The 16,206-nt window shown below is 38.1% G+C and overlaps 1 protein-coding gene across 3 annotated transcripts in view; it reads left to right on the plus strand.

The window, feature by feature from the left end:
- Positions 1–16,206, plus strand: part of TRAF3 (TNF receptor associated factor 3) — a 92,404-nt gene that overhangs the window by 55,338 nt on the left and 20,860 nt on the right. For 2 of the 3 annotated variants that reach the window (XM_019481567.2, XM_006276255.4), the window contains exons 5-9: positions 2,080–2,184; positions 3,199–3,366; positions 10,685–10,765; positions 14,050–14,124; positions 16,028–16,120. In XM_019481567.2, coding sequence (XP_019337112.1) covers positions 2,080–2,184; positions 3,199–3,366; positions 10,685–10,765; positions 14,050–14,124; positions 16,028–16,120 — 522 coding nt within the window. The remainder of the gene's footprint in view (positions 1–2,079; positions 2,185–3,198; positions 3,367–10,684; positions 10,766–14,049; positions 14,125–16,027; positions 16,121–16,206) is intronic. The other variant, XM_006276256.4, reaches the window with a different exon arrangement.

The raw sequence follows: 16,206 nt of genomic DNA on the forward strand, positions 1-16,206 counted from the left end.
TGCTCAGCCTGGGCAGGCCAGTCTGGAGTAGGTACAGGGCAGGGCAGGCCAGGTTGGGGCTGTGTGTGTGGGTCCCCACTGGTACTGCAGGGCTGGGGTCAGCAGGGGTGGCAGCTAGAAGGAGCTGCTGCTGCCTGGGCTGCCTAGAAAGGCAGTCCAGCTGCTCCAGCCCCACTACGTGCAGAGGGGTGGCAGGACGCGCCATGGCCAGACAGTGCCTGGGCCAGGTGGGATCGAAGGACCTGCCACAGGCTGGACAAAGCCCCTCTCGGCCTGCGTCTGGCCCAGGGCTCTGTTTTGCTGACCCCTAGCCCTACCTGATACACTGCTCTGCTTTCAGTTTCCTGCCCTGTGCTCTTTGTCCCGTATGCCAATCTGCTTTGTGCCCTATCTGTCACCATGCCCCCTGCACTCCCCACGATCTGCCACATGCCACACAAAAAAAGCTGTGTTTAAGTGGTGGGTGTAGCCTCCCTTTTAGGATTTCCTTGTCTGTCTGTCCTTTTCCATTTAACACAAACTCTTTTTTTGTGTCATGGTTGTCTTCTGCAGCTGCTTCCCCCTCTGCAGGACCTGGAGATACATTTTCTTTAGTTCCTAAGACAACTTCTATTATAAAAATAACAGTTTCTGCCTCTGAATTAAACAGTTCATTTTGGTACCTCATCCTTCCAGTGATGCACTTCTTATGGAAAGGGAGGACCCCAAAACAAGTTATCTGGTCAAAAAGATCTTGAAATGATCTGTCTAACACTGAGGTCAATATTTACCTTGTTTCTTGCCAGAATTAGCTTTTTAAATTTTGGTTGGCTCCTCTGAAAGCTCTTTTCTTACATTTGCAACCCTTCACTTCTGGGGTGACAATTTTTGTGGATTGTACCTGTTTTAGGTAGTCATGTAGGAAGAAATGAATCTCCACCAGGAACAATTTCATTCAGGATTTTGAAGTACAGGGCAGAGACTATGAGGCAAACTCTAGTCCTTGGGATGACAGTGCAGGAAGAAAAGCACCAAAGTATATACTCACAGATAAATCTCCATTTATGAGAGGATTTTACATGTACTGCAGAATCTATTTTAAAGAAAACAAATGAAATGCAGGGCGTTATTTCTTGGTAAGAATTGCGCTAAAGATCTGGACCCGCCTGGATCTTTCTAACTAATTTTGAATCTTATAGAGAAGTGTAAACCTGTAGTCAGTTGTAGCTTGCCAAAGTGACTGTTTGGTTACCCATTATACCTGCAAACTCCAAAGGACTTTGCGTCATACCCCTGACTGCTTCACTGTAAAGCTACATCTACAGTGCTGTGGGACTTTAAAAGAAACTTGTGATTTTTGTTGCTGAACAGGTTTTCTTTTGTTTTTTGTTTTGTTTTGTGGTTTGTTTGTTTTTTTTAAACTAAGCAATTCAAAATCTAGTTATCTCTAATTTTATATGAAGACAAACTTAAGATGTGTGAGGCCATTTACTTTGAGCTTTTACTTGAAGATCTGGTGAATACTTAAATATTTCATGCAGTCTCTTTCCACTGAATGCAAGTTAATTGTTGAAGTTTAGATAGGATGTTAAATGTCAAAGAATCACCAGAATTTTGAACGTAATGACAAAAATATCGTCCCCTTCTGAATAGCTGACATTCTGCTCTTTTGCGTCTTATGGTGTCATTTCTGATGAGCTAGTTCTCTGTTTGTCATGGGTATTCCAGTTTGGTACAGGATCTCGGTTATTGCTGTAACAACAAGCAGAAAAGTCCTGTAAAATCCAAAGGGAGAGTGAAGGAGGTTTTCAGGTTTCTTTTATATTCCAGAAAGACTTGAGAGAGGCACAAACCCGATTGTTTCTCTTTCATTAGGTTGCTTTAAACATGTTTCATGGCAGAAGTGTCTCCTTGCTGTGCATAATCAAGAAAGAAAGTTTGTTTTTCTGACTTACACATTCAGTTAACTATTTTGCTTAAAGTCAGCATTTACCAGCGTTGGTATTACGGGGTTGTATGTCTTCAGTTTTTATATTTTTCTATGTTCTTAACGGTTTTAAATGTCTCTTTGGAAAAAAAAAAGTGTTTTTCAATTTGCAGGTATTTAAGGATAATTGCTGTAGGAGGGAGCTTCTTGCCCTTCAGATATATTGCAGAAATGAAAACAAGGGCTGCAAAGAACAATTAACCCTGGGCCAGTTACTGGTAAGTAACATGACCTAATACATTTACTTTCAAGGTAGAGAATGGAAGAAAAATCAGAATTGAATCTAGAATTCAATTACATTTTATTTACTTCCTGATTAAGTCATTGTTGTGAGGAAATTTGATTGGTTATAGCTGTTACAGTGGAGTAGAATTTGTGATATTCTGCTTTTAATTGACACGTAAAGAAGCAGTTTATGGTATCTACCTACTCAGTAAAAGTTTCAGGCACTTCGGTCTATGTGAACATCAGACCACTTATTTAGGTGCCTAAAAGGTTTTGAACAGTTGCTCATAATGTTCAAAACTTGTAAGAGAGAATCTGAGCTGCCCATTTGGAGAATCTTTAATATGCCTTAACTTCCCAAATATCTCTAGGTAGTAAACATTTGTTTTGTGTTTTAATTTACCATCCTGTTATCAAACACTTAAAATGCTTTAGAAATTTTTGCTTTTAAAAAGTTATTTTGGTTTTTCATTATTGTAGGGTTTGAACTTCTTTTACAAAAGTTCTTGAAAGTTATTGTAAGTTGTCAAGCGTCTGAAATCTCCTGATACTTAAGAAAAACTTTAATCTTTGCTCTCTCAGGCATGAAGTACCAGAAATCTGAGAGTCAGAGGATATGTCTATGTGGCTGTCTGCTATATAATGTTAGATATAGCCAAGTTTATTTGGGTGTTGGAAGCAATTCTGGCTGCACCTACACAGATCTTCATGCCAACTGGTTTACGACAGTGAGGAGATAAATTAGCCCGTGGGGAAGTTTATCCTGCTGCAGCTAGACTCCTGGTATGCAGACTAGCTTGGGTGCCTCTACACTACCTTGCAGTTCGTTTTATAGACTTACCCTAACTTGAGAACATGCATCTCAGTAAATCTACTTCTCCATAGTTATGCATAGGTCTGAGGTATAATAGGCTGTACATCTAAGGTTAATCTGCTTAATGAGATGCAATAAGATATGATGAGAAGAAACATAACATTTAGATCACTCAATTATTTTTATCTTACAGATGCATTTGAAAAATGACTGCCAATTCGAAGAACTTTCATGTCCTCGTGCTGATTGTAAAGAAAAAATACTGAGAAAAGACTTGCCAGACCATGTAGAAAAGACCTGTAAATATCGAGAGACGACATGTAAATACTGTAAAAGCCAAGTTGCAATGATTACATTACAGGTACAGTGTTTTTTTCTATTCCTGAAACCAGTTACTGCATGTGATGTAGAATAACAACTAACCTTTTGCAGGCTTCTATTTTGGCAGCTATCAGAAATATCAGAGTAGTGGGCTTTCAATATTAATTAGACCAAATTTGCTTCTGCCTTTTTTTCAAGAGTTATTTATTATTTACTGCTCGCTGTCAAAATAGACTTGCTGAGTAAGCTTTCACCATCCATTGGATTGAGTGGGAAATGTGTTAGTGTCAGAAATGCAAAGAATTATTGTTTAAAAAATATAGAATTTTCAGATCTTCCAGTGAAAAATCTCAGTGCTGAAGTTAAATATAAGTGGAATAGAAAAATGAACGCCAACATTTAAATTGGCACATTGCATAAAGTTACCATCTTAACAATACATCCTTATGCTGGACTAGGTGTTTCTGAGGAAAAGTGCATTATCGTTCATTTCTCTTTGAGATGTTCATATCATTCCAAAACAGCAGTGTACCCTTCTGCATTCATGACAGAGAATTGTATAAACTGGTATGGGGGGAAAAAGGGGGGGAAAATGATCATAGCATCAAAACCAACACTACCTATTATCTTTGCACATCATATGTGACCCATTGGTTTTAGGTACTGACAGAGCATTATTATTTTTCACCTAATGATAAGATAACTGGTAAGCAGCATATTATAAGCTGGATAGAACTATGGATTAGAAATGGGGGATTCAATTCTAGTTGTATATGGAAAAAAATATGGACTCTGTATAGCTGTGGTTTTTCTGAATCATCCCACATTGCATCACATGGTTTTGAAGCCATTCTCATATAATTTCTTGCTCTGTGTGTGTTTTTTTTTTTTTTTTTAAATCATACTTGCGCAGTGTTTCTTTTTCTCTGACTTCCCAGATTTCTTGGAGTCTCTTCATCCATATATATATATGTGTGTGTGTATGTGGATGGAGATTTTCTCACATTTGTAAGACTAAGATTACATCCCAGTCCAAAGCGATTCTATATGTGCCTCTATAGAGATGCTAGAATCTGATATGCTGAGAGAGAGAGAATCCAGTGCATTGGAGCAGAATCAATTAATCGAGTCTGCTGGAGCACAGAAATGGATGCGCTCCATCAGCCTTCTGTGTCATGTGCATCAGCATCCCTGTACTGAAAAAATGGCAGTGGGGCGCATTGAAATAAAACCTGTTCAATGAGCTTTAGTTCAAAACGCCCTGTAACCATTTTTTCAGTGCAAGGATGCATGGGGATGCTGATACTCATGATGCTCAGGCCCTTTTAATTAGCATGGCTTGCTAATTAAAGCACCAAGCTCCGTGTCCCAGAGCACATGTGAAAATGCCCATTGTGCTCAAACTGGGGGGGACACAATCTTCATCTCAGGATTCTGAAAGTTGCATGCGAGGTGACAGAGCAAGAATGTTTACATGGGTGATAGCAGAATAGCAAATGTGGTACCCGCATTTGAAAGAGGGGAATAAGTCATCAGGGTGACTACAGGCCTGTTAATTTGATGGTAGTAGCCTTGATGACAAGCAGTGCCAGATTATGACATGCTGAGGCCCTAAACTATTCCCAGTTTAAGAGACCTCGTACAATAAAAATAATCCATGAAAATGGATTTTCATGAAATTTTGAGATGAATATTTAAAATGAAGATGTTATTTCTGTACAAATTTATGAACTCAATATGAATAATAACTGTGAACCATATATATGTATATTTTTGTCATATTAGAACGAAAACATCAAGTTTTTTTCCTTATATAGAGACCCCTTGTATTGTGAAGCCCTAAACTGTAGCTTAAGTTAAATCTGGCACAGATGACAAGACTTTAGAACAGAATTTTGAATGAATGTATAGGGCAAGCTTTGGAAGGTAAAAGAAAAATTAGATAAAATTTGGTATGAGTTTACCAAAGATGTGCTGGATCAAAACAGCCTCTTCCTTTAACAAGATAATCAACATTCAAGACAAAGAAAATGCAGTAGATCTAATCTATCTAAACTTCAGTACAGCACTTTATGTGGAGCCATGTGGAACAGTATTAGACAAGCTGGAGAAAATGGGACCTTGCAGAAGAGTTGTTAGGGAAAGACCTGGTTAATGGGTAGAGGCTTTTTGCTGAAAGAGAAAATATCAGGCTGGAAGGGGTTGCAACAAGAGCTTCTCAGAGGTTTCCTTGGGGCCAATATGTTTCCTTAGTGACCTTGGACCACAGAGTAGATACGAACTAATTTGTTATTGACTCAAACTTGCTATTGATACAAAATTGGGAGGAGTCATCAGTACAGAGGAGGCAGAATATCCAGAGAGAGCTGGATGATCTTGAAAACTACAGGAACAGAAATGGAATGAAGTTCAGTTGTACAGAGTGCAAAGTCATGCACTTAGACACTAACAGCAAGAATTTCTGCTATGAAACAACTGGAATTTCTGTTGGAAACAATTGGAAAAGAAAGATGTGGTTTACTAATCAAACACAGGAAGACTCTGAGCCATCAGCGTGATGTGGCTCTGAAGAAAAGCAAATATGTATCAGGTGCAGTATTTCCACTAGACATGAGGCGGTGTCAGTGTCATCAGATAAGGCACTAGTGAGACTTTGTCTGGAATAGTGGGTACAATTCTGTTTGTTCCTGTTCAAGAAAAAGGAACTGAACTTACAGTGGAAGAAGTGCAAAGAAGGGCTACTAAAATGGTCAGGAAAATTGAGTGCCTGTTTTAGGAGAGTTTGATTTGCTTAACTAAGCAAAATAAACATATTAGAGGTTGAGCACCAGGGAAAAAAAATCATTGTTTAAGCAAAAAGGATAATACTGGCAGAAGAACAAATGAATAGACATTGGCCATCAGTAAGGTCAGTCTAAAAATTAGCAGAAAGTTACTAATATCAAGCAGTGAGGTTGCAAAGCAGCTTTTGAATCGGAAAACACTGGATGGGGCTTAACAACTCAGTATTTAAAAACTTAAACGCCGATGGAGCTTATTAAACTATGAATTGGATTAAATGACCTGGTCACTTGTGATAACAAGGGAACAAGACTGGAAGCTTCTTCCCATTCTGTGTTCTTTATTCTACAGAATGAAAGGCTATACAAGGGCTAAAGAGCAGCTGTAAGAGGTTCTGATGTAGTACGTGAGGTTATAGTCTCTAAGCAAATGTACTTGGTTTAAGTAGGAGGGAAAGCAAAAATTTTGAGTTCTGTCAGAAAGTTTTATAATGAGTCACTTCGGCAAAAAATAAAGGAGAGAGCAACAGCCTGTGAAGACTTGCAGTAATGCCTGCTAATAGAAGTTAAGTAAATCAGAAACATTAGGTTTTCTTGCATTCAGAATATCAGTGAAAGAAGTTGGTCAGTCAGGACAGCTTCCTTCTAGTCATGGTGGTTTTTGGATGCATTTAGGATCCTACAGTATATGTTGTTAGAATAGCTGAGAACAGTTGCTGATCAAATAGCTAATGCTTTTGTACCTACATTTTTTTAAAGCTGGAATGGCTATAATGGCTGCAGTTACACAAATGCTGATGAAGATACCTGATTGTATGCTATCAGTGGGAATTAAAGAGTCTGTAACTGGTCCACAAAACCAGATGAAAGAGCGATTGTCTCTTTTGATTTGTACAATCCAGTTGCTCATATAGAGCTCAGATTCCTTTTTGGCCTTTGTAGTCTTCAGTTTTTGCAGTGTGAGAATAAGTTGGGAAAGTTTTTCAGAGGCTTGAACAGAAGATGGAGAGGGATGTGCAGATGTATTACTAGATTGTACTGAGAAGTAAGCCAAGGATATGCAAATAGAAATAAAAATAGTTGTATGGGCTCATGTCTTCATAGAGTGTTGCCTTACAAAGTAGGGAATCCCCTTTGCAGCAGACAGCCTATTCAGTAATATGGACTTGCATTTAAAATTTAAAAAAAAGATGGGTATTTTTAGCTTATGCTGTAAGGCTATCTGACTAAGTAAGTTGTGGCCAATGAAAGCTTATGCCTCTCTGAAACAGTTGTTGGTCATGGTGGCACCTTAGACACTCTTCTGCCTCACTTCAAGCCAGCCTGGCTATCCACCTCTATTTGTCTACGTTTGTGCAAAAAATTTACTTGAATTATGACAGTTAAAGAATCAATTACACTATTATACCAAAAAACTGTAGATTATTCTGCAGGAGTGAGAGCAACATCCTTGAAGAGCAGGTGGTCAGGGCCAAGGAGTGAGCCTTGCTGGTCAGTGTGGTAGATAGAAGTGTTCTGCTACTGGAATAGGGTCTAATCCAGTGTACGATGTCATTGGAAAGGCTCCTATTGATTTCATTGCAGATGAAGTAGACTTTGTACAAATAGCAGATCACTCACCTTCTGAAGCAAAGAGGAGAATCGGAAAGAGAATTATATCATTACTGTGAGTGAACTCTCAGCCCATCCCATCATCTTTCAGACCTGTCTGGGCACTTTTTAAACTTAACAAGCTTTTGGACAGCATTTAAGTCTGGCGCAGCCCCAGGCTATGACAACATCTCCCCTGAAGAATCTTGGCCCACATGCTCATTCTTGGTCAATTCTTTACAAGGGTCAAATGCGAGGGAAAGCTGTCAAAGATCTGGCTCATGTCAAAAGTCATTGGCCTCCCAAACCAGGAAAAGATCTAAGCCAGGTGTCAAGCTACCACCCGATATCACTGCCGTTGGTCTGCTTTAAAGTTCTGGAGTGCCTGATTTTACAGTGCATACTCCGAGGCAGAGAACATCCTGAGTATCGATCAAGCGGGATTCCAACAAGGTTGAAGTATGTGTGACCAAGTACTTGCGCTAACAACATTTATTGAAAACACTTTTCAAAGGGCCCTCAAGACAGGCACTGTTTTCCTTGACCCCGCAGCAGCATACGATACTTTTTGGCACACCGGTCTGCTTGAAAAAATAGTAAGAATCCTCCCTGTCCTACCTGCATGGTTGACTGACATTGAACTGCTCTTTCACAGTAGATGGTTCAGGGTGCACATGGGTGAGAAGACAAGAACTTGGGGAAGACAGTCTAAGAGACTGCCTCAGGGATTTGTGCTTGCTCCAACCTTGTACAACATCTGTACCCATAACCTGGCACAAACCCAGTCACAGAAATTCGTCTATGCTCATGACATCTGCTGTGAATTACAGGCTCGGACTTTCTCTGAGCTAGAACACAGTCTGAAAAGTGATGTTGCAAAGCTGGCTGACTACGACAAGATTTGGTGCTTCCAGCCAAGCATCAGTAAGAAGGCTTCCAGCTTTTTCCACCTACAGAGTGCCAGTGTTGCCTGGGAGCTGAGCATCTACCTGAATGGTCAGAGGCTGTTGCATTTTAACTCTCATTGCTGTTTTTTTTCAAGTATTTATGGTAGCTCAACGTTCAGTCTAGCATCATGCCTAAGATAGATGGGTTATGCTTTGTGCCTCAATCTCTTTAAAGTGGCTGAGTCACCTTGGGGTGCAAGATCCTCAACCCTAAGGATGTCAGCTCTTGTCATCTTGTACTCTGCAGCAGAGTACCGTGTACCAGTCTGGGACCAGTCATCACACACCAAACTTGTTGACGTGCAGCTACATTTGACAATGCTTATCATCTTGAACCCTTCAACTGACCCCTCTAACATGGCTCCCAGTCCTGAGCAACATTGTTCCCCCTCTTATCTGATGGAAAGTTGCAGCTAGCAAGCTACTGGAGAAGATCTATGCTAATCCAAGTCTGCTGCTGCACAACAGTCTTTTAAATCCACCTGCTGCACATTTACCATCATGACACCCAGCATGGTCTCAACTGCTGCACCAGGACTGCATAGCAGAGACCCTCTGGTGCGAGGAATGGAGGTCGACATTACCAGCAAACTAATTCCTTATCACAGATCCTACAGTCTGTCCACCTGGCTTCAACCTGCCACGCCATCAGTGGGCCTTGCTGAATAAGTTCTGGACAGAGTTTGCGGCCAGCCCCCACCACTGGGGTCTTCACGACAATCCAGACCGTAGCTGTGGCAAAACACACACCATGTCTCGTATGGTTGATTGACTGTCTGCTTACTATGTTCAGTGGAGGTCTCCAGGAACGGTACATGGCCACTGAGGATGCTATCGCATGGCTCCGCAATTATGCACATGCTGACCAACTGGGGGATGGCTGGACCCCAGTGTATCACCTTCCAAGTGAGTCCCCTAGCTACCAGGCTAGCCAATCCTCTCTCCCTTGCTATATCAATGAATCCTGGTGTTTTATACAGAGTGAAACTGTCACCTGGAGGACCTGAGAGAGTGCCACCATAGAACACCTGTAGTGTGGTGTCTGGAAAGCTCACAGGAGAGGTCTCAGTGATATATATACTCACTTATTCAGAGAAAGGATTTTAACCAAGGTCTCTCATATTCTAGGTAAGTGACCTGACAATTGAGTTTTGTGTTTAAGGGAGACACTATTTCCCTTTCCTCCTCTGGCAGTTTTGTGAATAAATGTAGTCCTTTATTTCCTTCACTTTCTGTAAGTGCTCAAAATTGAACATTTTGCTTTGAGTTGAATGGTGCATTTGACGTGCAATGAAAAGTTTTGGGTTTTTGTTGTGGTGGGAAGAATGGAAAAGAAAAAATTAAAATTTAAACTCAGTTCAGTTTGAACAGAACTGTTTCCCATTTATTTTTTCTTGTAATTGCTTAGCTGAAAAGTCAGTTGTTAGCTCAAATGAAGTAAAAATGCATGGCAGTTTGATACAATTAAAGCTCCTCTTGCAGTAGCTTGATGTAGAGTGCAAAAATTCAGTACCCAAAGTCTGAAGAGAATTAAAAGAGAGAATGCATGTACTGTATATGGGAATGCAGACTTCTTTGATTATTAGCAGCATAAATGCCCGTATAGCTTTCCTGTCTACCCTATGCTGATAATGGAAGGAATGCTGTCTCGGATAGTTCTATTCACTCTTAATGATGTGCGTCCTCTTGAATGATTCATGGGGATAAGTCTTTTATTTTATGATGACGTTTTCTTGTTATAAGTAAGAACATGATACAACTTGAGGCAAACTGATTTTCCTGCACAGGAAAGCACAATAGATTCCTTATTTTCTGAAACAAAAACAATTGAGAAATACGTATCTAGTGAAAGCATGACTTTTATGTTCAACTCTTCCAAATATTGCAGAAACAAAGTTTCATTATTTACTGTTTGTTATATATGTAATTTGTTTTTTAATTGTAGCATGGCTGGATACCTTTTTTAGGCAGGTAAGTCTTCTCATTAAACAATGGCTTATTTCACATGTGGATAGCTAATTGCAGTTTTTTGTCTCTTTAGAAACATGAAGATACAGACTGCCCATGTGTCATGGTTTCATGTCCTCATAAATGTAGTGTTAAGACACTCATGAGAAGCGAGGTAAGAAGTCATGCCTAGAACCTCACTAAAAAATTCAATAGCAGTCTATTCAATAGTGTTCAGCATCAAACTTTGTTATTAGTAAGATCTTGCAAGAATTTTGCCAGAAGCCATTTCCTTATTAATATGTGAGAGCTAAAGAAAAGCTTTTTCTCCCACACAGTTGTGTGATTACTTCTTCAGTAGTTTTAATGATTTCTTGGAAAATTATCTGCAGAAATTAATTTCCTAATTTTCTATGTTTATTACACATGGCTTGTGAATGATTATCTTATCTTCTCTGCTTTCACTCTTCATAAAAATGGAGTTCTGTGCATTTATTGAAGACAGTAGAGCAGTCTGTTGGGATAATGTTAGGTCATGGGTATTTTTGTCAGTATTCAGTGAAGGAAGTGTCAGTATAAATGAAGAAATCTCAAACACTAGTAGCATATACTAACACTGGAGCTGACAAAGGGAGTAGAGAATTTGTTAAAAGAATAGTTGTCACGTAGAGCCAGACCATGAAAAATATTAAAAATGAGACTGCTAAACTTGGAAAGAAGGGAGAGATGCTGTCTGATATTCAGATACTACACTAGTGTTGGACCGTTGGCAGTATTTTACATAAACAGTAACTAAGCCAATACACAATGGTGAATGGTATGTAGAAGGCTGTTCAAATTATAATGAACTTGATAGGCCTTGATTATAAATTGGAGAAAGAAAACATGTATGCAATAGATAATTAACCTATGAAATGTACTGCCACAGGATAAATATTAAGTATATAATTTAAATGTTGGATCCTTTTTATGAATAATGTTATCTTGTGTATTTCATATTACTGGGATAAAATTTCAAAAGCTATCAATCTCCTTGTTTCAATTGATGGTAACTGTTTACCCCAAAACAAAGAAGAAACTTGCTCCTGGTATTGCTTGTGGTATAGAAAGTTGTAACCTTTCCTTGAAACCTCCAGAGTTGATTGCTTTCAGAGAATGAATGGCTGGGCCGTTGGTCTTTTCCAGTGTGGCATCAACCTGTGATCAGGTGTGATGAGCTACTAAAATGGATTTAACTTGTGTAAAAGCTTCAGTTAGTACTTCAGGCAGATGGATTTTTTTTTATTTTTTGTACCATGTGGTCTCTGTGTGACTATTCCTGTGTTTATATGGATCTGAACAACAGCTGCACATGTGCATATTCTTCCTTAACAAAAAAACAGTCAGTCTTATTATATTGTCTGAGATGGAGGAGAGCATATTTGTCCCCAGCACTTGTTTCTGCTTTTAGATTCATTACTTTGAAGCATCTGAGTGAACTTTCCTTTTTCATAGGTAGTCCATTAGATTTTCTGGGTTGGACACTCTTCTTCGTGTATGCATAAATCCTTTTATTGTTATGGTATGATTGATAATTGATACTGCCCAAAGTGTGCTAGGCACCTTCCAACCATAGAAGGTCACCTCTACCCTAAGGAACATGTAGTCTAAAAAGTACACGAGGCATTGCGCATAATAATATACATTATCCTTTTGTAATTGAAACATAGGTACTGTTGATAATGACATACAGAAAAGCCAGCCTTGGGGGCCCATGCTGCCAACACTGACTACTGAGATTAGCTCCTGATCCCTGTAAGAGCAGTGCTTCTGCATGTTCCCAAGTCCTGATTTCAATGCCACTCTGAGTAGGGATGGACCATAAGTACATCCTTCACTTAGCCCTTACTTTTGGTTGTTCTCTCCATTAAAGACAATAGCTCAACTTACATTAGTAAGCATTGAACTTAATAGTAAGTGTTGGCAGAATTGAGTTCTGAAATTGTTGGTAGAGTTGGAACTTAACCAACCACCATCTTGCCCTGCATCATCATTTTGTTATTTGTTTGTTTAATCTTGCTTCTAATGTTGTGAAAATTATAATTGAAGCATAATTGCATGATTAGGGACAGCAATTATAATATGACATAGGAAAATGCCTGCCTAACAGTTTGAGGAAAATTCTATAGTATAGAAATGAAGAAAATGCAATATCTTATTGTAGGAGAACAACAACTCTTAATATGTGGAAATTGTGACTGTTTAGCATTGAGAAGATGGAAGGATTAGTGCCCTAGTGAAGCCCTCTTATGATACATGTGCTGTTCCTGACTTGCTGCTGTTTGTATTTTTTTCAAATGACATGTTCCTGCTGAGATAAAACAAAGTAGGTATATATCAGAAGTAGATGACTTTAATCACCTCAACATTAAACTTAGAAAATCCGTGTTTCCTTAGAGCCTTTGATTCCATTGTTGCCCGTTTTGTAGAGATGGATGAATGGAGTACCTTGGGGCTTATTTTGCTGGGGGGAGTGTCTTTTAAATGACACATTAAATATTTTGAACTTGATATGAGTATGAATTTGTCAGCTGAAGGTCGGCCCCTAGGTCCTGCCTGCTCTGTGTGAAAATAGACTAAGGTAGTTTTCAGAAGAAATGAGGCTTGTCGTCATGTCCTTTCCAAGAACGTCCTTTCGCTCCAATTCTTAAGCAGTTTGCATCTTGCTCCTACTCTTTATACCAAAGATGGCTGAATGTCAATAGGGCTGTGTGTATATACTTCTATGACTTTTTTTTTTAGAGACACTCCTGTGGTCATCATAATCCAGAATATTGGAGAAAACATACATCTCAATCTGTACAAAATGCAGGCATTTTACTACTTAAACATTTAATTGTGCACTGCATAATAAATGTGACTCAACTGCACCCTATTATAAACTATTTGTCTGTTTCACTCACTATTTGTTTAGAGTCTTGGTTGTGTAGTTTAATTTTAAATTTTGGCATTGAGAATTGCATGCTATGTTTTGAACAATCTGTTCCCAACGAAATGAGAGTCAGAAAAGATGTATGTTACTACAGTGAAACTGGTCCTAAGTGACCACCCAGGGGACCAGCAAAAATAATTGCTCAAGGAAAAAATAGCTTTTAATTAAAGTAAGTTGAAAACGTACAGCAACACTTAAGTTTCTTCTAAGTGTTTTGTCCCCAATTAGACTGCTTATTGAAATGGTCTTTATTGGAAGTTTCACTGTATATTAAATGTGTCATTCTGTATATTGTACTGGCATGTGTGTGTGGTTACATGTGTATATACAGTATATGGACTCTGGGTCAGATTGTAGAAAATATACACACATATTGTATGTTCTACAAATTGCACAAATAATAGAAATCCAATAATATGTGCTCTTTATGTTTTGAGCATTATCATGCAAACGTTTTTGCCAAAACTCATATTTTTTTCCTATTGCAGTTGAATGCACATTTGTCAGAATGTATTAATGCCCCAAGTACCTGTAGTTTTAAGCGTTATGGCTGCACTTTTCAGGTCAGTATATAACAATTATGATTCCCAGTTGATGAAAGTCTGCAATAAATAAAACTTAAATAAACTTTGACTTGAAAGTTTTTGACTTTTCTAGTCTTGGTTAAGAAACATTCATCTAGTTGCATGAGTGATTATGCAGCAGGTGTTCATTTTTGCATTTATTAAATATAATATTAAAAAACACCCTCTAGCAGTGTTTGGGGATGTCAGTTAGCCAGATACATCTCTGTGAAATCTGAATATATTATGTCAAGAACTTTAACTTTTCTTAGAAATAAAAGAAAATGTCATTTTTTGCTCTCCAAAATGGTAGACTAGTAATGTCAGTAGTGTCTATGAAAGTACTCATTTATGTTCCTGAATGAAACTTGTTTATACTTTCTCATGTCTGTGTATCTACCATATGATTTAGAAATAGGTTGGCCCATTTTAAATGTGTATTTTATGTGCATTCGGATACATGTGTGTGCAGAGAGGTGTAGAGTCAAACTACAGTGCCACATTTAATAAAAGAATGGCTATTTAAATCTGAAAGGTCACCCCAGCACTAAAAAAAATCCCTTGAGGATAGTTTTAATGGTATTATTGCTGTATTTTGCACTATTATGCCTTTCTTACTGAGACTGTCAATGTATTTTTGACAGCTTTCCAGTAAAGAGGTATCTTGGAGAATTAAAAAAAACTGCTGACAGGAAAAAAGGGAGTTTATCAAATAAAACATCATAGATTCGTAAATCCATGATGACCTAAGAGATCAGGATTATAAGAAACAGCACTTTTAAATAAACTTTTTCCCCCCTGGAGTTTTGGGGCCTGATCTTCTTAACCCTGAAGAAATCAAAAGTCTTTCCAGTTGTCCCTAAGTGACCTAGATGAGGCCCTTAATGTTCTGCCCATAAAAATAAGGAAAGCATTCAACAGTTTAAACCAAAAAAACAATTTTGCTCTTACATGTAAAGTAATCAATGATCTAGCACTGCCCATTGTTATGTCTTATGTATGCCATTCATTCTTTTTTGTATGTATATGTGTGCATATATGTACATATATTCACATATATATTTTGAATATTTTATATAGAGTGCATACATTGAAGATCATTGAAACTTTTTCAGTTGCTTTGCAGCATGTCTAGCATTAAAACTAATGTAATCTGCATTGCAAAACATTTACAAAAAATAACTGTATTGCAGTATATTATAAATGATGTAGAGGTAATTATGGTCTGCATCTTATGTACTCTATATAATATCTATGTGTGTTTGTAAATTTATATAGTGGTTATTTGTAACAACATTTGCAGATTGTGCAGGGGCAGCTAATCTGAACATCATAAAGCAGACATGGAAGTATCTTGCTAACTTCTTATAATGGCAAATTAGCTTCTGCAAACTCCTTTGACAGATATAACAAAGCTGGCAGTTTAGTTATGAGAATTTATCTTAACCATTTCCCTTACTAGTCTCACTATATTCTCACTAAGGGAATTTCATAATAATCCATAAAATGCAACATATGTTTAAATTACTCTTTGGGGAATTGGACATTAGTGATTGTACAATTTGAGTGTGTTATTGTGCTTTCCTTAGCTTAAAGGCTATACAGATAATTCTAAAACACAGTTCATTTGTGTAAATTACTTCCTCTTTATTTCCTCTGATATATCAAGTTGCATTAGTTGATCAGTATGGAAATGTACAGCAGTTACATGGAACACTTGTTCTTTAATTAATTTTTGACTTTTATAGGTTCCCAGCTAGATTTCCCTCTCTCCACATTCTTGCAACATGCATCCATGTACCAACATGCATAGTGCTGGTTTTATGTTCTTGTTATATTCTTTCTTTTTAGGTTTTTTTAAAAGCAAAATTGGCTAAAATGTATAAATTCTTTGTTGTCACAGGGAACAAATCAGCAAATTAAAGCACATGAAGCCAGCTCGGCAGTGCAGCATGTTAACTTATTGAAAGAGTGGAGTAATGCTCTAGAAAATAAGGTATATCTTCTACTCGCTTTAATTTTCATTCATTTCTTTAAATTCTGATTTTTTTTTTTCCCATAGCTGTTTGGAAATACAGCTAA

This window comes from Alligator mississippiensis, chromosome 2 (genome assembly GCF_030867095.1).
Source record: "Alligator mississippiensis isolate rAllMis1 chromosome 2, rAllMis1, whole genome shotgun sequence".
In the NCBI taxonomy this organism is placed as follows: Eukaryota; Metazoa; Chordata; order Crocodylia; family Alligatoridae; genus Alligator; species Alligator mississippiensis.